General features: G+C 37.2%; 1 protein-coding gene across 1 annotated transcript; it reads left to right on the plus strand.

The window, feature by feature from the left end:
* The first annotated feature begins 7,842 nt into the window (after positions 1-7,842).
* KRR1 (KRR1 small subunit processome component homolog) lies at positions 7,843-21,475 on the plus strand. The gene is made up of 10 exons (XM_059402441.1): positions 7,843-7,980; positions 11,124-11,296; positions 13,335-13,469; positions 13,646-13,771; positions 13,858-13,941; positions 14,959-15,015; positions 16,576-16,746; positions 18,944-19,021; positions 19,121-19,214; positions 21,313-21,475. The coding sequence occupies exons 1-10, from the start codon at positions 7,896-7,898 to the stop codon at positions 21,453-21,455; spliced, it is 1,146 nt and encodes a 381-aa protein (XP_059258424.1). The 5' UTR covers positions 7,843-7,895; the 3' UTR covers positions 21,456-21,475.
* The last annotated feature ends 84 nt before the right edge of the window (positions 21,476-21,559 follow it).

Consider the following 21,559-nt stretch of genomic DNA (forward strand, 5'->3'; position numbering starts at 1 on the left):
ATAATACATTATATGTTTATTAAAAATAAATTAATTAATTTTTAAAAAGTGAGTCATCAAAATCATTTTTTCTTTTCCATTGTTATGAGGCAGCCACTCACAGGTATCAACATACTCAGTGATTTCCAGAAACAACAAACTTCTGTTATAATCAGACACTATGACTTGTGCCCCCCAAAATTATTGTAATGAGATTTAACCTGTGTCAGATTCATATTTGTTTTGGTTTTTTTTTAGCTCTATGTCCTTGGACCAGATACTGCATTGATGAGTATATGTTTCAAAGTTTTGTTGTACAAATGAAATGAAAAGACATAGCACATAATGTACGGTAAGTGGCTTATAATTGGCACCCAATGAATGGAAATGGTTATTATCACAAGTCTTTTGATCTTGGGAATACTAATATGTTAGTTGAAATAGAGGGTTTTTAAAAAGGCTTTTCTCTTTATTCTACACCTAGTGATTTTAAAAAACAACAGGGTTGATTAGTAGTTACTGGGGCTGCATATTTAAATGCAGCTGAGTTTTGTACATTTAGATCCAAGTCTGGGTGACATTGCACTAGTCAGTTAAAGTCTCTGGGTGTTAGAATCCTCATCTGTAAATTAATGGAGTTGGACCAGCTAATCTTTAAGGTCCCCCCCCTCACTCAGACGGTCTGTGGTTCCATGGAAATAGAAAAAGCCTTTTAATTCTTTATCCAAGCCATGCTTTATGAACATTTTGCCCTCTAGTGGCAAGAACCAAAGAAAAATATTCCTCCTGAGAAAGTTTCATGTACATATCCCTAATCAAAATCTCATAAATATTTTGTTGAACACTTAGGCTTGCTTCAATATTGTTCCAGTTATGTCTGTGTAAAAATTACCCCCGAAATTGGCAGGTTTCAACAACAAGCATTTATGAAGTTCCCAAGGGTCAGGAACTTGTGAGCAGCTTAGCCTCAGGACGCTGCAGTCAAGGAATCAGCCATGCTCTGGTCATCTGACAGCTTGACCAGCCAGGAGAATGTGCTTCCAAGCTCTCTCACAAGGCTGGTGGCAGGAGGCTTCAGTTCCTCGCTCTTTGGATCTCCCCATAGGGCCACTCAAGACATGGCAGCTGGGTCCTCCCAGAGCAAGCTGTCGGGGAGAGAGAGCAAGAGAAAGGAAGAAACCAAGACTGAAGCTGCCATGTCTTTTACATACGAATTCAAAGGTTTTATGTATATGTATATACATATATATATATGTATATACATACATACATACATACATACATACCATGGATGAATGAACTAGAAGCACACAGATTCAACATGAGTAAACCTCAAAACAAACTATTCCATGAGAAAGCAGGTTGTTGCAGGGGTGCCTGGGTGGCTCGGTGGGTTAAGTCTCAGAATCTTGATTTCGGCTCAGGTCATGATCTCAGGGTCCCGAGATGAAGCCCCGTGACAGAATTTGCTGGACATGGAGGCTGCTTAAGATTCTTTCTCTCCCTCTCCATCTGCCCCCACCTCCTGCTTCTGCTCCCCACTCGCACACACACTCTCTCTCCAAATAAATAAATAGCAAGTTATATGAGTACATACAGCATTTATCTGTACATAATTAATATAAAATATTTATATGATATATTTTATATACAAGTTTATTAATGTTTAATGTATAAATGTGCCACATGTAAAATATCTAAAGCCCAGTTTATCTTTTTAAGAGATTACATGTGTGTATAGCAGCCATATAAACAAAAATATACATGGAAATTATAGGCACTTATTTTGGCATAGTGATCACCTCTGGTAGGGGGGATGAGATTAGGGAGGTGTGGACAGGGGATTTAACTGAAAATATTTTATGCCTTAAGTTTAATTATGACCACAAAAGCATTTGTTATATTAGTCTACTGCTTCCTTCTAAGTCGGAAATAGTTCTTAAAAATCAAAACATCTAGTTATTGCTTCTAGAAAAGAGAGAAACAAGACTATGGAGTGACTTCATTTTGCATATATGTGAAATTTTATGATAGAAATATTAGTGTAAATCTGGGACCAAAATGATAAATGAAATTTGTATTTATTAAACCTAGGTAGAGGGATTCTTGAATGATGTATTTATATATTGTTGTTCCTTGAATTTTCTTTTTTTATTCTTTTCGAAATTAAAAGAAAAAACATGTAGCTATTTCCTGTAGGGAAATATGCTCCATGAGAGAATAATTATAAAAAAGGGTTACACCAAGTCGTCACAATTATAGCAGATCACCTTTTCAGTATCACCGCAAATGCCTGGAGAAATAGAAATCAGCCTAGTAGATCAATTAATACATTTTAAAATCCTCACAGCAAATATGGAGTTACTACACTCACACACACACACACACACACACACACGCGCGCACACACACACACACACACACTAAAATTTTAGTACATAATTCCTCTATCTTGTGACAGGGGCTAAGTAATTCTTTAAGTATGTGACTTATTTTAAAGAAATGGTGGCATGGGAATGAGAGATGGTGATAGGTAAAACCTGAAAAACTATTAATCCCCTGCATAATTTGCTATACTTACTGTAGTACACATTGTGTGTTTTTGTGGCAGCACAGAAAAAAGAGCCAACAGATGGACACAGAGAGAGATTATTATAGAGTAAGAGCATGAATGTATCTATGATATTATTGAGGTGTTAGGTCCAGTTCCAAGGTATGTAGGACAATAAATCCTCTTTTTTACTTGTGAGATTAATTTTCTATTACTTGCAGTGGAAGGAATCTTGAGAAGTACACTTATATGCAAGTACTAAAGCATACTAAAACTCTAATTCTGCCTCTTCTGGAGAATTCTTAGAGCAGGGGACTTGAGTGCTCATAGGATCAGATCTGGGCTTCTGAGACATTCTTCCTGTGTTGCTTTAAGGCAAGGGTCCTTAACCTAACCTGATGGCTTGATCCTCTAGAGGTTTTATGAAAGCATGTGACAGAAAAGTGAGCATCCCATCAAACTATAGGTAAAATGATATGTTTACCCCAATACATGTGCTTTTCTGGGGAAAGAGTCCCTTAATTACATCAAATTAGTAAAGGGACTCGTAAACCAAAAGAAATTAAAGTCACTAATAGACGATCAAAAGCAAAAATGTAGTGTTAAACTCTAATTTCCAGTCGCTAAGTGTATCAGATAGCTACACTTTTTAATTCGAGATTTTGAAACAATGGAGAAGCCATGTTGCCTTCTTATAAACATCATGAAATGACTTGTTTAAATATAGATCCATTAAATGTTTGAAATAAATAATCTAAAAGTTCATTTCATAAAAAAAAAAATTCATTTCATCAAGGGCCATCTGTGGTTACCACTGTCTAAAGGATGGGAGAAGCATATAGATTTAACAAATGACTAGAAATCTGCTTAGAGAAGTTCAGATATTCTCCTGGTGTCATGTAAACAAATAAAAAACTGTAGTTTGCTTGTTCTATTTGCATAAAATAATAATTCTCAGCAGTATCAATACATTTCACATGCCACTGATTAAATCTTGAATATTCATGCATGCATTAAAAAGCCTTCTGTTGCTTTGGTGGAACCTAATATCATGAAATGTGTTCCAGCTTTCCTTTAGGGAGAAGAATATTTTAATTGAAAATTAAATCAAAGCTGTTGCTTATCAATAAGAACAATCAAGAAGAGAAAGATGGGAGATTGCCTTGGAAATAGTAGGAGAGGCCCAATGAAATATTAATGTTCTGTGGGCCTGGGGCCCAGAGGGACTAATATTCAAGCAGTAATGAGTGTCTCTAGGCCTCAAGCATCCACTGTATGTACCAGTATCATCGTTTGGGTAATGAGACCACAGGATTCCAGAATAACAGGCAAAGTTGAGGAAAATGGAGCAGGATTGTCCACCAAGGAGCCCAGCATAAATAATGAACAGCCATCTGGAAACTTTGGCTTTGATACTAGGCAAATTCTGCCCTAGGTAGGTAAAAAGTGGGAAAAAACTTTGCTTTCATTGCATGCCTGGTTTAGAATAAAGTCCTTACTAGCCTTTTAAAGTAGAATCACAGAAATTAAGAACATCTATAGATACAAGTTTCTCAACTTTGGCACTATTGACATTTTGGGGTTGGATAACTCCTTGTTTTCCAGGCTGTAAATTCTTGGGCACTCTCTCAGACTTACTGAACTATAAACTAGGAATGGGGTCACCCTCCATGTGAGTCTGAGGTTGGCTAAAGTTAAAGAAGCAATAATCTAACTCAACTCTCTCATTTTACATCTGAAGAAAAAGAGGTTGGTTAAGTATTTACACACATCATTTTCCATGTCTACAGAGTTTACTAAATGGGGCCTTGAAGGAAGCAGTTGATATCCTGCAAGCATATTTTATTCCAACACCATGACACATGAAACATTTTGTTGCACAGCAAACATTCCAAGACTGGCTGAATATGTTTCTCAAATTTGGTCTTTCCTAGATTCCCAGGTTTTCTAGGCTTTCATGCAGACTCCTTTACTTTTGTTGACATTATTCTTCTAAAGATTATTATTTTTTTACCTATTTTTAAAGTCTAGTTTTAATGTCTACTTCCTTTTTCTTTTCTACCTTCATCCCTATGATAGCCAGACTTGTAACCTTGATGTGTAGACTTCCAAATCTTTTGTTATATAATCACATACGTATATTCACATACATATATTCACATACATATAGCTATTATATCTAGCACATAGAACCAAGTATTTAGAACAGAACCTGAAATGCTCAAAAATATTTATTGAATGGCTTGCTTTATAAAAACGGGAATTTTTTTTTTTTTTTTTTTTTTTTTTTTTTTTTTGAGAGGGAGAGCGAGCATGCAAATTGGATGGGGAAGGGGCAGAAGTAGAGGGAGAGTAAAAATCTTATGCAGGCTCCATGCCTAGCATGGAGCTGAACTCGGGGCTCGATCTCATGACCTGAGCCAAAACTAAGAGTTCGATGCTTAATTGACTAAGCCACTAGGTGCCCCCCCAAATGGGGTAATTATTTTTAAAACGGGATAATTATATAAATAATAACATATAACAATTTATATATGTACTGTATCTGGCTCAATGCCTTTAAGTAATATCTTCATTAGATTTAATTAATTCTTATGAATGGTTGCATAATATCTCACCACTGTGAAATAATATCAGTTTATTTAACTATATCTCTAATTTATAGTCAAGATGCTTTTTTTTTCCGCCACCATAAATAAATAATAGCTAACACCTACTGGGTATGTACCACATGTGAAGCTTTTTTTTTTTTTTTAAAGATTTTATTTATTTATTTGACAGAGAGAGAGATCACAAGTAGGCAGAGAGGCAGGCAGAGAGAGAGAGAGAGGAGGAAGCAGGTTCCCCGCTGAGCAGGGAACCCGATGAGGGGCTCGATCCCAGGACCCTGAGATCATGACCTGAGCCAAAGGCAGAGTCTTTAACCCACTGAGCCACCCAGGCGCCTGGAAGATTTTTTTTTTTTTTTTAAGCATTTTCCATGTGTAGAGTCAGAGTTAAGATTATTTTTCCTGTTATAGGAAACCAAACAGGGATGGGTGGGAAACTTGGCAACAGACTAGTGGGTGTGGCTCCACAGTTCCTTCAGGGAACTACTTCTACATAGGCAGTAATTGACAGTTATACATCCATTCAATGGAATGGTGCTTTACTTCTAGTTGACAGTTTTCCAGGAGTGGAATTACTGTGGAAAAATATGTCCATATTTTATATTGCTAAGATTGTTTTTCGAAAAGGCAATGACAGTTTGCATTTTCACCAGCAGTGTATGGGAGTACACTTTCTTCCATCAGATTATCATTTAAAAATATATGTATTTATTATTTCTTTTTCCCAGTCTAGTGGGTGGGAAGTGATATTTCACTGTTATGTTTACATGTTTTTCATACAGTAGTGAAGTTAAGCATCATATGCTTATCAGATATTTGGATTAACTCTACTACTACAAACCCAAAGACTGCAGAGTAGGCCTGCTGGAGACCACTGAGGAACTAATACCCTCAACTTCAAAAGCTGTGAGGCTGAAAACTCAGTCCTTCTTCCAGCACATTTGTAACAACTAATCCTTTTAGTAGCCTTTCTGAAGAGCTGCTAATGATCAGACTGCCTGTGCTTGATGTCCTGCTCACCAGGTACCTTAAAAGTACTTTAAAATAACAGTAATAAAAACCTGCTTCATAGGATTCCTGAAAACACTGAAGAAATTGCTTCTCAATTTATAACTTTCCCCAGTTGTTATTTGGTCTGTTATAGGAATTTGTCATTGATTCTTTTTTAAAAATTTTTTAAAAGTAATCTATACATGCAGCCTGGGGCTTGAACTCACAACACCAAGATCAAGAGTCACATGCTCTACTGACCGAGCCAGCCAGGAGCCCCAGGATTTGTTGTTGCTTTTTGAGTAAACTGCAACAATATAGGGATGAGATCATGGCCTGCTGTTTATAAGACATACCTCTTTTTGGGGCACCTGAATGGCTCAGTGGGTTAAAGCCTCTGCCTTAGGCTCAGGTCATGATCCCAGGGATCGAGCCCCACATCGGGCTCTCTGCTTTGCGGGGAGCCTGCTTCCTCCCGTCTCTCTCTGTCTGCCTCTCTGCCTACCTGTGATCTCTGTCTGTTAAATAAATAAATAAAATCTTAAAAAAAAAAAAAAAGACATACCTCTTTTTTTGTTGTTGTTTTAAGATTTTATTTTTTTATTTTAAGAGAGAGTGTGTGCGAGCAGGGGAAGAGCAGGGTGACAATCAGATCCGGTGCTGAGTGCAGTGCCTGACATGAGGCTTTATCTCAGGACACATAACCTGAGCTGAAACCAAGAGTCAGACAGTTGACTGGCTGAACCAACCAGGCGCCCCAGGGGGAAAAAAAATCTTAACATAATCCATAATTAGGGACCTTCTGTCCCTAATTAAGTCTGTTTTATATATGTACCTTATGTACATCTAAGTTTTTATAGAAGACACACAAGGGTGGATTTCACATAAACATTTCTAGTTTCACTAACCCAAGATATAAAACTTATCAAAGACTTTCCTTAAATGTGCTGTAGAAAATTTTAGAAATGGCAAATAGTAAGATCGGTCATCAAAAGAAGTCTCATCTTCAGTCTAACCACTTTTAGATTTTTTAGAAGTGTGAAAATTTGTAGTAGTGATGAACTTCACGTCTTGAGGTGTTTGGGAAATCTTAGGTGAGGCGAACCACCCCGAAGTGTCAGTTATTATCCTTCTGGCTTAGAACGACTTTAGGGAATTACCATCAGAAACAAAGACTTTTAAAACTTATCTTACAAAAAATTATCAAGTTTAGAGAATTTTGTTTGTTTGTGTTATTTTAAGAATTAGAAATGCAAATAAACTGCCGACACAAAGTAGTCTCACAATAAATGGTAGCTCTTTCACTCCCTGCCGTGAACGATCATATGTTTTCGACCTATCACTTACTTGACAGTCATATAAATATTATCAATGAATGAGTGAGTGACTTCAAGGTTAGACCGCTTGCACTCTGTAGCCAAACCCTGGAGTTCGGGATCCTAAGTAAGATATCGGGACGAGAGAAAACTACGGTAATAAGGTTTCCAACTTGCCTATAGTCTTGGACTACAATTCCCAGCATGCAACTAAACCCCGTGTTGCTATGTATCCTGGGAAAGAAGTCTCCAGCTGTCCATTGGCTATGTAGGAGAAGCGCTTGTAGTTTGTGCAAATAACGCGGACTTTAGCGTACGCACGCACGGAGATTCCGCGGATCTCGTCTAAATTATACGGAACTCGTTTTTAGTAGACAGATTTTTCAGTACCAAAATCCGGTAGGATTTAAGAACAGTTCTACTTCCGGTAACACCGGAAGCAATTCGAAGATGGCGTCCTCCTCAGTAAACGGACAAGCTATCGCGGACGGGAAAAGTGAGTTTCGTAAGAAAAAGCCGAAGCCGGAGAACCGAGGTAAGTTTGAGCGAGAACTGAAACCTGATTTTTGGATACTGAGTTACAGTTGTTTTCTTTCGCTGGCTGGGGGCTTGCAGTGCTGCCTGAGTGTGTTCTGTGAAGTTGAGTAGCTATCATTGCTGAGGATTGGGGATGATGGCCAGGCCCGCGGGACCGACTGGCAGGTACGGTGCCAGCCACGTGTTCCTAGCCGCTTTCGCTGGAGGCCTTTCATGGTAAAGATGCTGCAGAGTTTGTCTTACGTAAAAGACAATTAAGAAATTGTGGAGGACACCGCCGGACCTTACTCTCGCGGCGGTGGCGGCAAGTCGTTGACAAAATGAGAGATGGAACGGGCTTATTACCGTAGTTTTCTCTCGTCCCGATATCTTACTTAGGACCCCGACCTCCAGGGTTTGGCCACAGAGTGCAAGCGGTCTAACCTTGAAGTCACTCCCTCATTCATTGATAATATTTATATGACGGTCAAGTAAGTGATAGGCTATACCTATGAGTGAGCGCTGATGATAAAGGAGTGGGACAGATAAGGAGAAGGAGCTGTCTGGCGTGTTCTTCACGCTAGTTTGTCCGTTAGTGAAATTTTGGAGTATTTATCATTATGCCTTTTCGTCAAACGGCTAATATATTAGACGGCACGACTCATTCTCTAATGTTCGACTGCCTTACTTTGAAGTTGCCGTCTTTGTAGTGTGGTTTTATACGTTTTCTTCGGTATGAACGACAGGAAGAGAGGATAACGAACTGGCCCAAGACCCGAGTAGTCTTACTGGAAGCGTTGAAAACCTTGGGAAGTATTAAAGGAGTTAGGGAAGTATTAAAGGGGTTCTGTTATTTTTAATTGTGTAGCATAGCAGAGTACAGTCCATGTACAGCTTGAAGAATAAACCCCGCCTGTGAGAAAGGAGCACTTAATACCGTTAGGCAGAAAAAACCCCATACTCCAGACCCTCCTAGGAGCACCTCTCAGATCTTAGTCTTTTCCTTGACAATACATGAGGTAACCATCCTGAATCATTTCGATCTTCTCTTCTCTGCGTCATCTTTACTACCAATCCACAAAGTGGCTTGATTTTGTCAGTTTTTTACTTGTATATGAATGTAAGAGGGCTGTAGACGTTGTTCTTGCTTCTTAGGCTAACGTGTTTTTGTTTTTTTTTTTTCTTCTTGAGTCAATGATACTTGTAGCTGTAGTTTATTCTTTTCATTTGATATTGATGAGATTTCCTTTTATGAATATACACTTATTTATATTCTCATTCTACTGTTGGTGGACATTTGGATTGCTCCCATTGTTTGCTATTATAAACAGTGCTCCTATAAACATCTTTGTGTGTATCTCCTGGTTTGCATGTTAAGAGTTCTCTCCAGATTATGTAAATGGGATTAGATCCATGAAAGTTAGGTTATGTGCAGGTAGTGCTAAATCTCCCAAATGGGGTTGTGTCAGTTTATATTTTCACTAGTGGGAATGAGTGAATGAGAATTCTCATTGCTCTACATCCACACCAACCCTTGATAAAATCTGCATTTTGAATTTCTTTGATTTTGGTAGGTATGAAATGGTGTCTGGTGGGGGTTTTAATTGGAACTTTCTTCATTACTAACGCGTAATTAGCTCATTTTGAGCTATTTGCACTTTATTGTGAAACTCCTGTATATTTCTTTTGCTAGGTTTTTTTTTTTTTTTTTTAATTTGTAGCTATTGAAGTGTTTAAATTGGTAGAGACTTGGTAAGATATGCATTTTAAGTAATTACAGTTGTAGAATTGGAGGTTTTTTGTTTTTTAAAGGATTTTGAGAAGTGAGTGATGTATGAAGAGTACCTAATTCTCTGTGATTTGAACCAGAAATAACAAAGTAGAAATGTGAGAATAAGACAGAGAAGCAAGTTTACCCGTGGTGGATAACATGAACTACAAAGGCCCTTTTCTCAGACTTAGTGTGCATAAGAATTTCCTGAGAGATTATTAAAACACAGATTCTTGGGGCTCATCCCAGAGATTCAGATTTGATAGGTCTGAGTTGGAGCCCAAGAATTGCATTTTTGCCTAATTCCTACTCTATGCTGATCAGTGCAGGCCTCTGGGTCATATCTTTGAGGAGTACTCAATTAAAGCATAGCTGTTAGATTTAATCTAAAATCTGGGTCCAGGAGTTTTAATAAATGATGTGGGAGATCAATTTATGACCTTGGGAGACATTTTGTTTCACTGAAAGGAGACCTAGACTGAATCACCTTTGTGTCTCCTTAGACAAGTCAGTAATCTTTTTGGACTGAATGTCTTTTATAAAATGGGGAAAATAGGGCGCCTGGGTGGCTCAGTGGGTTGAGCCGCTGCCTTCGGCTCAGGTCATGATCTCAGAGTCCTGGGATCGAGTCCCGCATCGGGCTCTCTGCTCAGCAGGGAGCCTGCTTCCCTCTCTCTCTCTCTCTGCCTGCCTCTCCATCTACTTGTGATTTCGCTCTGTCAAATAAATAAATAAAATCTTTAAAAAAAAAAAATAAAATAAAAAAATAAAATGGGGAAAATAATACTGGTTCTTCCTACTTCCTTTCACAATTGTCATGATGAAGGTGTATACAGAAATAAGGCATATGAAAACTTTTTGGAAAGTCTAAAACTCTATACCAGTGATTGGTAACTGAAAATATACAGCAGAATATCAGTTTTTAAGCTTTATGTATGTGTGTGTGCACACAAACACAATTATCTATGCATATACACACACGTACACACACACACACAGACTGCAGTTCAGCAAAGTCCAAAATGTTATATTGAAAATACTCATGTAAACAAAATGGTGTTTGGATCTCTAATTCTGATAGTGTAGTGCAATAGAAGTTTTTGGAGTACCCCACTCTCTGTCAGGCATATGTGAATTACTGTGAATCCAAGGAGGGTTCCTGCCCTTCAGGAACTTTGTTTTAGGAGGTGGAAATATATACAGTTAATTTTAATACAGTGTGTTGGTAATAATGACAGAGGCATGTTCTTTGTTGAATAGTCTAAAGAGCATGGGAATTGGAATTACAAGGAACGTTCTGGAAAACATGTAAATGTATGCATATAAGTGTTCAAAAAAGTGTCTGAAAGAAGGATAAAATCTTAACTTGTTAAGTTTCTTCCCCTCTTTAGATGAATCAGAACTCCTCACTGTTCCTGATGGTTGGAAGGAACCAGCTTTTTCCAAAGAAGACAATCCCAGAGGACTCTTGGAGGAGAGTAGTTTTGCAACTTTGTTCCCAAAATATAGGGAAGCTTACTTGAAAGAGTGTTGGCCATTGGTTCAGAAAGCCTTGAATGAACATGTATGCACATTTTATATATTTCTTTGAGATTTTGCTCTTATATCTTTATTTTTAAATAAGTATGCTCATTTTTTTAAAGTGTTAGCATAACTGGCTAATTTGGTTTCTTTGTTTTTGTTTTTAAGAAAAATCTAATTTAGAGAGAGCGCAGGAGTTCCCATGCACATGTGTGATTGGGGAGAGTGGCAGAGGGGGAGGGAGAGAGTGAATCCCAAGCGGACTCTGCGCCGAACTTCAGGTGCTATATGGCACTCTATCTCACAACCCTGAGATCCTGACCTGAGTTGAAATCAGGAGCTGGATGCTTAATCCAGCAGGTTTCCTCGGTATTTTAAACAGCCAGATATAAGCTTTATTCTTTTTTTTTTAAGCTTTTATTTATTTATTCAACAGAATAAGCACAGGTGGCTGTGGGGGGGGGGCAGGAGGGGCAGCAAGAGGGACATGGAGAAGCATGAGCATGCTCCCACTGAGCAGGGAGCCGGATGTGGGGCTTGATCCCAGAACCCTGGGATCATGACTTGAGCCAAAGGCAGACACTTAACCCACTGAGCCACCCAGGCGCCCCTGGAGTTTATTTGTATATTCCACTTATTTTTAATTTCTTGAGTAATAGATAACTTTGAAAAATTCACATAGTTTTAGAATTTTAGGGATCTCATGGACTTTCTGAAACTCACCTGTGAACTCCAGGTTTCAGGATGCCTATTCTATTCTGTACTGTGATATTGCCATGTTTCTGTGTAGTTTGAGTTGAAGCATGTTCCTCTATGATTTCTTAATTGTCATCATTTTTTTTAAAGATGTTATTTATTTATTTGACAGAGACACAGTGAGAGAGGGAACGCATGCAGGGGGAGTGGGAGAGGGAGAAGCAGGCTACCTGCTGAGCAGAGAGCCTGATGTGGGGCTTGATCCTATGACCCTGGGATCATGAACTGAGCCGAAGGCAGATGCCTAACACTGAGCCACTCAGGCACCCTCTTAATTTTCATTTTAAATGGAAGATGGGGATGTGGTCAATTTTCCCCTGTATGTTGCTGCTGCCATTTTCCCTAGACGACATATTTGTTTTTGTTTTTCAAACTGTGGATTGAAACTTGTTAGTGGAGTAGGAAGTCCGTTTAGTGGATATAATAAGCCTTTAAAAAAAAATGTGCCCCCAAAATAAATAAGTAGAAAGAAAGAAATAATATATTACATATGGTAAGGATAAGTTTCATTTTTATGAAACTTTTGATTCATTTATATGTGTGTATGTAGGCACTGTGCACACACTAGTAGTGATACAAAGTGTATTCCTCAACTATGCGACTGCTCTGGAGTTGTTTGTGCCTGTTAGGTATTAGGACGGTTCAGCAAACCACAAGCTGTTTTACCTGTGTATTTTTAGACTGGACTCTTGTAAACTCATAGAGATCCATCCTTATGTTGATTTGTTCATTACTCAATACATTGAAATAGTCTTCAGAGTATGCTTTTAGTCAGAAAATGACATTTTAGTTTGCTTTGTTGAAATCTGGTTCTTCCTATTAAGAGTTAATATGTAACTTTCCAGTTATTGCTTCTTTCTGAACATGTGAGAATTTGTTTTTACTTTGTATTTAGCTAATACCAATGAGAAGAAAGTTTGAAAAAGAAAGTCCATCCCTAGGGAGCAGATGGCAGATCAGAGCTGCATCCAGTATAGGTGAACTATATGTAGCTTTACGTTCTTACCCTAGGTCTTAACTGTGGCCTCATTTGTGTTGATAGAGATTTTTTTAAACTGGAAATAATCTTTATTCCAATAAGTACAAAGTATTCTAAAGCCAAGTAAGTATAAATGGTTTCAGTTGCCTGCGTTTCTTAGATTCTTCCAAATATGAAAGTAATCAGGTGTTCATTATTTACATCAACTACTCAGCTTCAAGGAGGAAGTTGATCGAATTACAGCTTAATTTACAGTAATTAATAGTTTGATTAAGTTAAGCTCTATAATTATGTAAAATTGAATTGATTTTTAGACAGTTACGTATTTGCTCTTTCCTTTTCGCAGCATATTAATGCAACCCTGGACCTGATCGAGGGCAGTATGACTGTTTGTACAACAAAGAAGACTTTTGATCCATATATCATCATTAGAGCCAGAGACCTAATAAAACTTTTAGCAAGGAGTGTTTCATTTGAACAGGTAACTTTAGAATTAGGAAAACTTCACTTTATTTGCATCATTAGAAATAACATATATAACACTGCATCCCTCCTTAGAGTTTTCATTTTTCTGCTTTGATTTCATTAACCTGGGCCTTCAAAATAAATGTATTTGTAGAGCATATTAATGAAATATTTTCTTCATTTTTCTAAAAGGCCGTACGAATTCTTCAGGATGATGTTGCGTGTGACATCATTAAAATAGGTTCTTTAGTGAGAAATAAAGAAAGATTTGTAAAAAGAAGACAACGCCTCATTGGTCCCAAAGGATCTACATTGAAGGTACGTTTTATCAGTGGAAAACTTGTGTCTTCCTCTGTCATTTAGTTTTTCAGTGTACTGAATTCCAATTTATTCTTCTGACACAGGCTTTGGAACTCTTAACAAACTGTTATATTATGGTTCAGGGAAACACGGTTTCAGTCATTGGACCTTTTAGTGGCTTAAAAGAGGTGAGAACTATTTACTGTCTTCCATTAATTTTCAGCAGAGAACAAATTAAGTAATTTGGTTATAATAGTTCATTGGATAATACACTGTTTTAACAATTACTGTTTTTTAGAATGTGCTTTGTTTGATTTCCCATTGGTAAAAACTTTGTGCTTTTATTTGAGGGAATCATCACTCCTAGATCCTAACATATTATGGCCAACCTTTGGCAACTGAAGAGGTATCCATTTCCATATTAGAAGGTCTGCACATCATCCTTCTTTCCACTACAGATTTTAAATGGTTATTTAAGATTTTAGTCTGTAGTACATGTGGGAAATACGTAGTTACATGTGCACAAGTGATGAGAGAATTAAATGGTGATTTGCAGTAACCTATATAAACCAGTAGAGGTCAGATTCTGAAAATGTCTTTCGTTTGAAAATCTGTGTAACAGTTACAGTTTCTGTTAACTGCTTTGGTTGTCTGGATCTGGCTGCAAGGTCTTATTTCATTTCCAGGACCTATAATAGCAGTTCTCTTGGACCTCTTTCTCATAAGTTATCTGCCCTTTTCTCCTGTGGCAATAATAACATATATATAGAATACCCTACAGTTTTGTAAAGTCTAAATATATTATTTAATTTTCACAGGAGAGCCTTGAAGTAGTTTTATTTCCATACTACAGATGAGAAGGCTGGAACAGGACATTAGGTGACTTTCCCCTATCAAGTGGCATTCCCATTATTTGAGCACTTATTTTCTGACCTTAAATCTAGCTGCCTTCTCCCTAAATTCCACACTTCCAAAACGTTTTTATTTTAGTTCTGTATGTTATATTTTAGCAGTAAAGTTGAGAAACTTCATTGCATCCAAGAGAGATTGACTATTAACAAAAGATCTAAAAGTCACTCAAAGCAATTGAAGTAACTACTATATTCATTTGGGTAGTCCTTGCCCGGTTCGTTTATTAATCCCCTTCCACTTAGTTCATTAAAATCTTTGTAAGTGACTAATTCATTTTTCTTTGCAAATTTCAGGTTCGAAAAGTAGTTCTAGATACTATGAAGAATATTCATCCAATTTATAACATTAAAGTGAGTTAATTATATATTACTATAACAGTGGTTGTCAGACTTCTTTTAGCTACAGAAATATTTCCTTTCTTGAAATTAAATCTTTTACGGAAGCCAAATGCACCAAACAGATAAAGCAGAAGTATTTAGGGTAAATTAGAGGTAGAGTTCAGCCCACTGAACTCTACCCTAGTCCTGTAGTTACATCCTTGGAGATGTAAGTCTCTGTGGTGTGCAGTCTGAAAACTATTGAAAGGGGATCTTAGAATGTACGACATAGTTCTAATACAAAGGAAATAAGCTTTATAGAGTTGGTCGTAGAAGGCAATGATCGAGTTTTCTTGGATGATAGGCCTATTACTATATTTAAAGATGTGATCTTTCAGAATTGGGCTTTTTTATGTTAAATTGATTGAATATATCAGATTGTATTAAAACTTTTTAAATTTAATGCTCAAATTATAAACTTTTTGAGAGATCTGTTATATCACTGTGTGCATGGCATTCATGATTACACTTAGAAATGTAATCATGCTGTGATGAGCTATTTTGTGAGGGGTATTTTTTAAGCAGTCCCCTTAAATTGGATGAAGTTACAGAGTCACTCATAGATTGGGGTGAAAGAGTGGTTTTGAGTTGCTGTGGGACATTAGAAATAAAGAGAGCTTGTCTTATAGCTGATGTTTGGTTTGCATCCTTTGATGTTCCATTGTGTGCAAAACTCAAATGGAGTGGGAGAGTTGTGAGAATATTGGTTTTATCTGATAGAAGAATGTGTGTTTGTTTTCTTTCCCTGTGATAAAGTACTATGAAAAACTTCCTGCTTTCAGGGAACATTGCTAATTAAGAACTCTCCTGCTCCTATTAAGTTGAGTTTTAATAGTTTTAATGAACTAATGGATGAAAAGCTGAATTAGTCTCATCTCAATTCTCATTTCAATTTATTTGAACAGTTCTGCATTTCTTTTTTTTTTTTAATTAATTTATTTATTTTTATTTTGAGAGAGAGAGAGCGTGTGCGCATGGGAGCAGGGGGAAGAAGAAGCAAACTTCCTGCTGAGCAGGGACATTCCCCCCCACCCCACTCTGGGGCTCCATCCTAGAGTCCTGGGATCATGATCTGAGCTGAAGGCAGATACTTAACTGACTGAGCTCCCAGAAGTTCTGCATTTAATCTAAATTTCTAATGGTTTTCTGGTGCTTAATTTGAGATTACTATTTTTTTATGGAACTGTTTTGCTCCTACTGAGAAGATTAAGAACTACTCGAGGTTTTTTTGTTTTTGTTTTTGTTTTTCAATATTTAATTTATTTATTTGACAGCACAAGTAAGGAGAGCAGTAGGCAGAGGGAGAAGCAAGCTCACTGCTAAGCAAGGAGCCCACTGTGGGGCTCGATCCCAGGACACTAGGATCATGACCTGAGCTGAAGGCAGATGCTTAACTGACTAAGCCAGCCAGGTGCCCCAAGAAATACTCATCATTTTAACTTAATTATATATAGGAACAATATTTATCTTAAAAATTCTTACTTTGTTCATATTAAAAATTCTTACTTTGTTCATATATACCCATGACTAAAGACCTTAATGATCAAACGAGAGTTGGCAAAAGATTCTGAATTAAGATCACAAAGTTGGGAAAGATTTTTGCCACAGTTCAAGCACAAGAATGTGAATAAACGCAAGGAACCAAAGAAAAAAACTGTCAAGAAAGAGTACACACCATTCCCACCACCACAACCAGAAAGTCAGGTCAGTTTTTAATGTTGAATTTCTTTATATGAGGGGGAAACCATTTTAATCTGTTTTGTCAGAAACTTTATGGAGAGTAATTTAGGTAGACTCTGTGTGTGTGTACAGGTATGACATTTAACTAAAGTTAACTAAAGTTAAATGTAAATAGGCTTATTTTGAGCTAAGTTTGTGGGCGTGGAGAGTGGGGGCTTCATTGTAGGAGTGTAAACTATGTCTAGGTGGTTGCTGTCAGTTGTGCCCTTGCAGCCACAGTACCTGTTCTGTAGATAAAAAAGATTTAACATATTAACCCTTAATGGTCTCACTCTGCTTTAGCATCTTTCCTGTGACTGTGTGCCATGTGACTGCTCTAGTTTTGAAATCTTAAATTCTTACGTCCGTCCTTTTTCTAAATTACGATGCTCTCATTTTATTACCTGTTTTCTGGCTTCATTCTTTTCCCCCTGCCCCAATTTCCTTTTCTCTCTTGTCCATCACTGTTTTCTTTTATGCTGCCTTTTCCTTCTTTTCGTACTTGTCCAGCAAAATTGTCAAACTTGATCAGTCCTAAAATTTGACTTCTTTCCCAGAATGTAGTAAACATAGCTGGAGAAAGTCTTATCTTTGGACTAAATCCACTGTTTCATGTTTCCAACTTCAGATAATTCTCTGTGTCTTCTTAGTTGTCTTTTTTTTTTTTTTTTTTTAAGATTTTATTTATTTGATGGTGGGAGCACACAAGCAGGGGAACAGCAGGCAGAGGGAGAAGCAAGCTCCCCGCTACTCAGCGGGAGCCCAACATGGGGCTCATTCCCAGGACCCTGGGATCATAACCTGAGCGGAAGGCAGACCCTTAAGCCACTCAGCCACCCAGGCGCCCCTATTCTCTTAATTCTTAAAGCACCCTCTCACTCCTAGCAGATGACATTGCTTTTTATTTTACGGAAATATTTAAGACCATCAAGTGAGAATTTCTTCAGCTTCCTTTTCTCTCACCTATAATTTTTTATTCCCACCTGAACCAATTTTTTCTTTACCTGTTCTTTGAGTTCTGTCTTTGCCTGTCTCCTGAGGGGTCTTACTTTATGATTCCCTCCCTTGGCTGTATCTTAAAGTCTTTCCTTTCTACTGATGCTTTGTTGTCAGCATGTAAACACATCCCTTTCAGTGTACTGTCTTCTCCACAGCCCTGTATTTGGAGTTTGAATTTCAGAGGTTTGATGAAGGGTCAGAGGGGAAAAAGAAATAATGATCATGGTGATAAAACAATGGAAATGTTTGTTCATGAGGTCTGTTCTGTAAAGGGAAGCAAACAGAGGAACTGCTGTTGGGGGAAAGTAGGTTTTATTTACGCAGCTGTCATGTCATTTCATAACACTTGCTATACATCTTATGGCCTGTCCTGTAGTTAGGAATTATCATGTCTTTCTTCCCTATGACTAAGCTTTTTTAAATAGTGATGTCTCAGTTGACTTACTCTGCCACTTACTTGCTTCGTGACTGGCAATTTATTTAGCCTATCCATGCCTCAGTTTCCCTCTACATAAAATGGAGATGATAAAAACATCTGAGGACTGTTAATGAGGATTAAGTGATTAGCAATTGTAAAGAGCTTAGTAACTATTAAGAGTAACTATTAAGAGTTTAACTGCCTTAGATACAATAATGTGTTAATGTAAGATAAATCAATTCTATCTTGATGAAAAAGCTAGTGCTTTCTCTAATTAGCTTTGAATTAGTCACCAAATCCAAACAATTCTTTTCAGTTTGCATGCCATTACTTTATTCCAAGCATTTATCTCTTCTTTCTTCTGTACCTTTTAGACGCTGCTTTGGTCTCCTCATTTCTCTCAGAAACCTGCAGTCATTTCTAAATCATAGCCCACCCTCTTCATGTGGCATCCAAGTTTCTTCAAGCTTACCCCAGATAATCTTTCCAGTTTCCTCACACCTTTGTGAATCATTGATCTTCTGTCCCATCTAGAACCGCCTGCTGTGTATTTCATGAACACATCACCTTCTTTCCTACCTCCATGCTTTTTTGCTTGTATTCTCTTCAGCTTAGAGCACATCTTCTTTTTATGTCACTACCTTTATGAATTGACCATAGATTTTTGATCTCACTCTCTTTACCTCAAGGACATTGTGCCTTTCTCAGGGAATGACTTCTCATTTACCTTGTTTCTGATATAATTGTAAATTCTGATTTTAACAGATTGATAAAGAATTGGCTAGTGGTGAATATTTTCTGAAGGCAAGTCAAAAGAAGCGACAGAAAATGGAAGCCATAAAGGTAAGACTGTAGTTCACAACATTGATAACACAATTCATAGAAACTTGAATTCCTACTTAACGATAAATTGTATTAACGTATTTCTTATTAATAATCCAGGCTAAACAAGCAGAAGCTCTTAGTAAGAGACAAGAGGAAAGAAACAAAGCTTTTATTCCACCTAAAGAAAAACCTGTTGTGAAACCAAAGGAAGGTAAATGCTTGTTCTCCATTTATTGGATTAGTATTAAAGTCTTGCTGAAAAGTAAACCCAATAGGGAATTTTTCTGAATCTCTTTGAGTGTTAACTAAAGACATAACCGTATCTTTCATCAGTTCTGTTGACATACCATTGATCACAATCCTAGGGACGAGACCACTGAGGTGTTATATAATTTATTAGCAGCTAAGGACTAAGAGTGTCCTGGATTGACAGTCCTCTCCTGACCTCTGATTGTACTGGAGTAGGACTCTGTTGTGAGAGCTATAAACTAGAGCAGTGAATCTTCTGTAGATTTAGAAGTAACTAAAGCAGTGAGATGCTGAGCTCTGTTGTCATACCTCTCAGAAAGAGCTTATCAGAGGTTATGCTTTTCTTCTCTTATGTGATCTGTGGCTTAAAGTTTGATTCCTGTATTGTTATGATGGATTTCTGATCACCTTGGGCTAAAAGGACACTATCAAAATAACAAGGTCTTAGGACCTATTAAAAAGGTAGTGTGTAGCAGCTGGGTGAGCTCAGCTGGTTAAGTGGCCAATTCTTGGTTTTGGCTCAGGTCATGATCTCGGGGTCCTGGGATTGAGCCCTGTGGCAGGCTTTGTCTTCAGCCAGGAGTCCTGTATTCAGCCAGGAGTCCACTAGAGGATTTTCTCTCTCCCTCTGCCTCTCGCTCCTCGAGTGCTCCAAGATTTAAAAAAAAAAAAAAAAAAAGTTTTGTGTCTTTCCTTTTCTATTCCTAGCCTCATTTGATTCACCCTTTCCTCTTTTTCTTTCCCACTAGTAACACTTGTACTCTTCCTGAAACAATTCTCCAGAGTAGCCAGTGACACAGTGAGGGGAGGGAAGTCACTGGCATCATTGTACCTGACTTACTGGTTAAAACCAGATATAACATTGCTATTTTAATATCCTATATTAATTATATCAGTGTTAGTAGCTCTAAAAATAGTCTGTGTTTCAGTGTAGATCATTGCTTATGTAAAAATTAAAAATGTCATAAGCATTATAATTTCCAGTTTACTCAGCCTGTGAGTTTTACTTAGGTCATTTAGTAGCCATTTTAATCTCTCTTTATAATGATTAAAAATGTAGCTATTTCATGATAGTAAAAGCTTTGCATCTCTACTCAAGTTGCTGGGAAGTTTGATGTCTTATCTTGGGATTCTCCTATGCTCTGAATACTGCTTTTTAAATTATGAGAAAAACCTACATTTTTTTCTCCTTTTTTCTTTGTTGTTCAAGGTTTTGGCATTGGTTCCATGGTTGGATTCTGTTAGGAGGATCTCCAAATACTCTCAGATCATTGTCTTTATTACCAAAACCTTGTTAAATAAAAGTACTCCTAGCCATTCATTGAACTAATAATTAGAAAACTTCATTTTTAAGGTTTTTTTTTTTTTAAAGATTTTATTCATTTGAGAGAGAGAGAGCATGAACAGTGGGGGAAGGATGGGGGTGAGGGAGAAGCAGACTTGCTGCTGAGCAGGGAGCCTGATGTGGGGCTCCATCCCAGAACCCTGAGATCATGACCCAACCCAAAGGCAGACACCTAACTGATTGAGCCACCCAGGTGCCTCTATTTTTAAGTTTTTATGTGTGGTGTTAGATGAAGTAGAGTTTGACCTAAAGCTTAATGACTAGTTAATTAAAATTATGGAAGCTAGAAGGGCTACATTTTAATATTATTCATGAAATTTTAAGTTATTTTAATGGGCAGAATGGAAAATTGGCATATTAATGAGTACTGTTAAGTTCTAAAATATGGATAAGAATATAAGCAAAACTAATCTCAAGTGCAATTTAAAGGAAGAAATTAAGTTTTAATATTGTTGAATTCAGTAATTAGTTTAAAAGCTAAACTATAATGCCATTTTCATGTGTACTTTCACTAATATATTTTTAAAGTACTTTATCATTTGTTTTCTCTTAAATGTCTAACTTTAGACAGTTGTTTTATATTTTAGGCATGTGTTTTATATCTTAAAACATGACCTTTCACCTGTACTTTGAAATTATTGTACCAAATACATACTCTCTATGTTTTATATGGTAAAACCTAAAGAATTACATATATCATTTTTAATTTGTCTAGCTTCTACTGAAAATAAAATTGATGTGGCCGCCATCAAGGAAAAGGTTAAGAAAGCAAAGAATAAGAAACTGGGAGCTCTTTCAGCTGAAGAAGTTAAGCTTAAAATGGAAGCAGATGAAAAAAAAAAGAAGAAAAAAAAGTAACATTAAAAAAAAACCGTGGATGAGAACTCTTTAAGCTGTCTCCTTTTGTAAAGGATTTTGAGATACTAGGGCATTAGTAGCCTATGTGTGAGAAGGAATACTCT

The sequence above is a fragment of the Mustela nigripes genome, chromosome 6, assembly GCF_022355385.1.
Source record: "Mustela nigripes isolate SB6536 chromosome 6, MUSNIG.SB6536, whole genome shotgun sequence".
NCBI classification, from domain to species: Eukaryota; Metazoa; Chordata; class Mammalia; order Carnivora; family Mustelidae; genus Mustela; species Mustela nigripes.

Bases quoted from the DNA above. Each gene is read 5' to 3' on its own strand.
- KRR1 (XM_059402441.1), top strand. From the start codon at position 7,896: ATGGCGTCCTCCTCAGTAAACGGACAAGCTATCGCGGACGGGAAAAGT. The intron at 13,772-13,857 runs GTACGTTTTATC...CTTCTGACACAG, and splicing joins CCAAAGGATCTACATTGAAG to GCTTTGGAACTCTTAACAAA. The intron at 16,747-18,943 runs GTCAGTTTTTAA...TGATTTTAACAG, and splicing joins CACCACAACCAGAAAGTCAG to ATTGATAAAGAATTGGCTAG.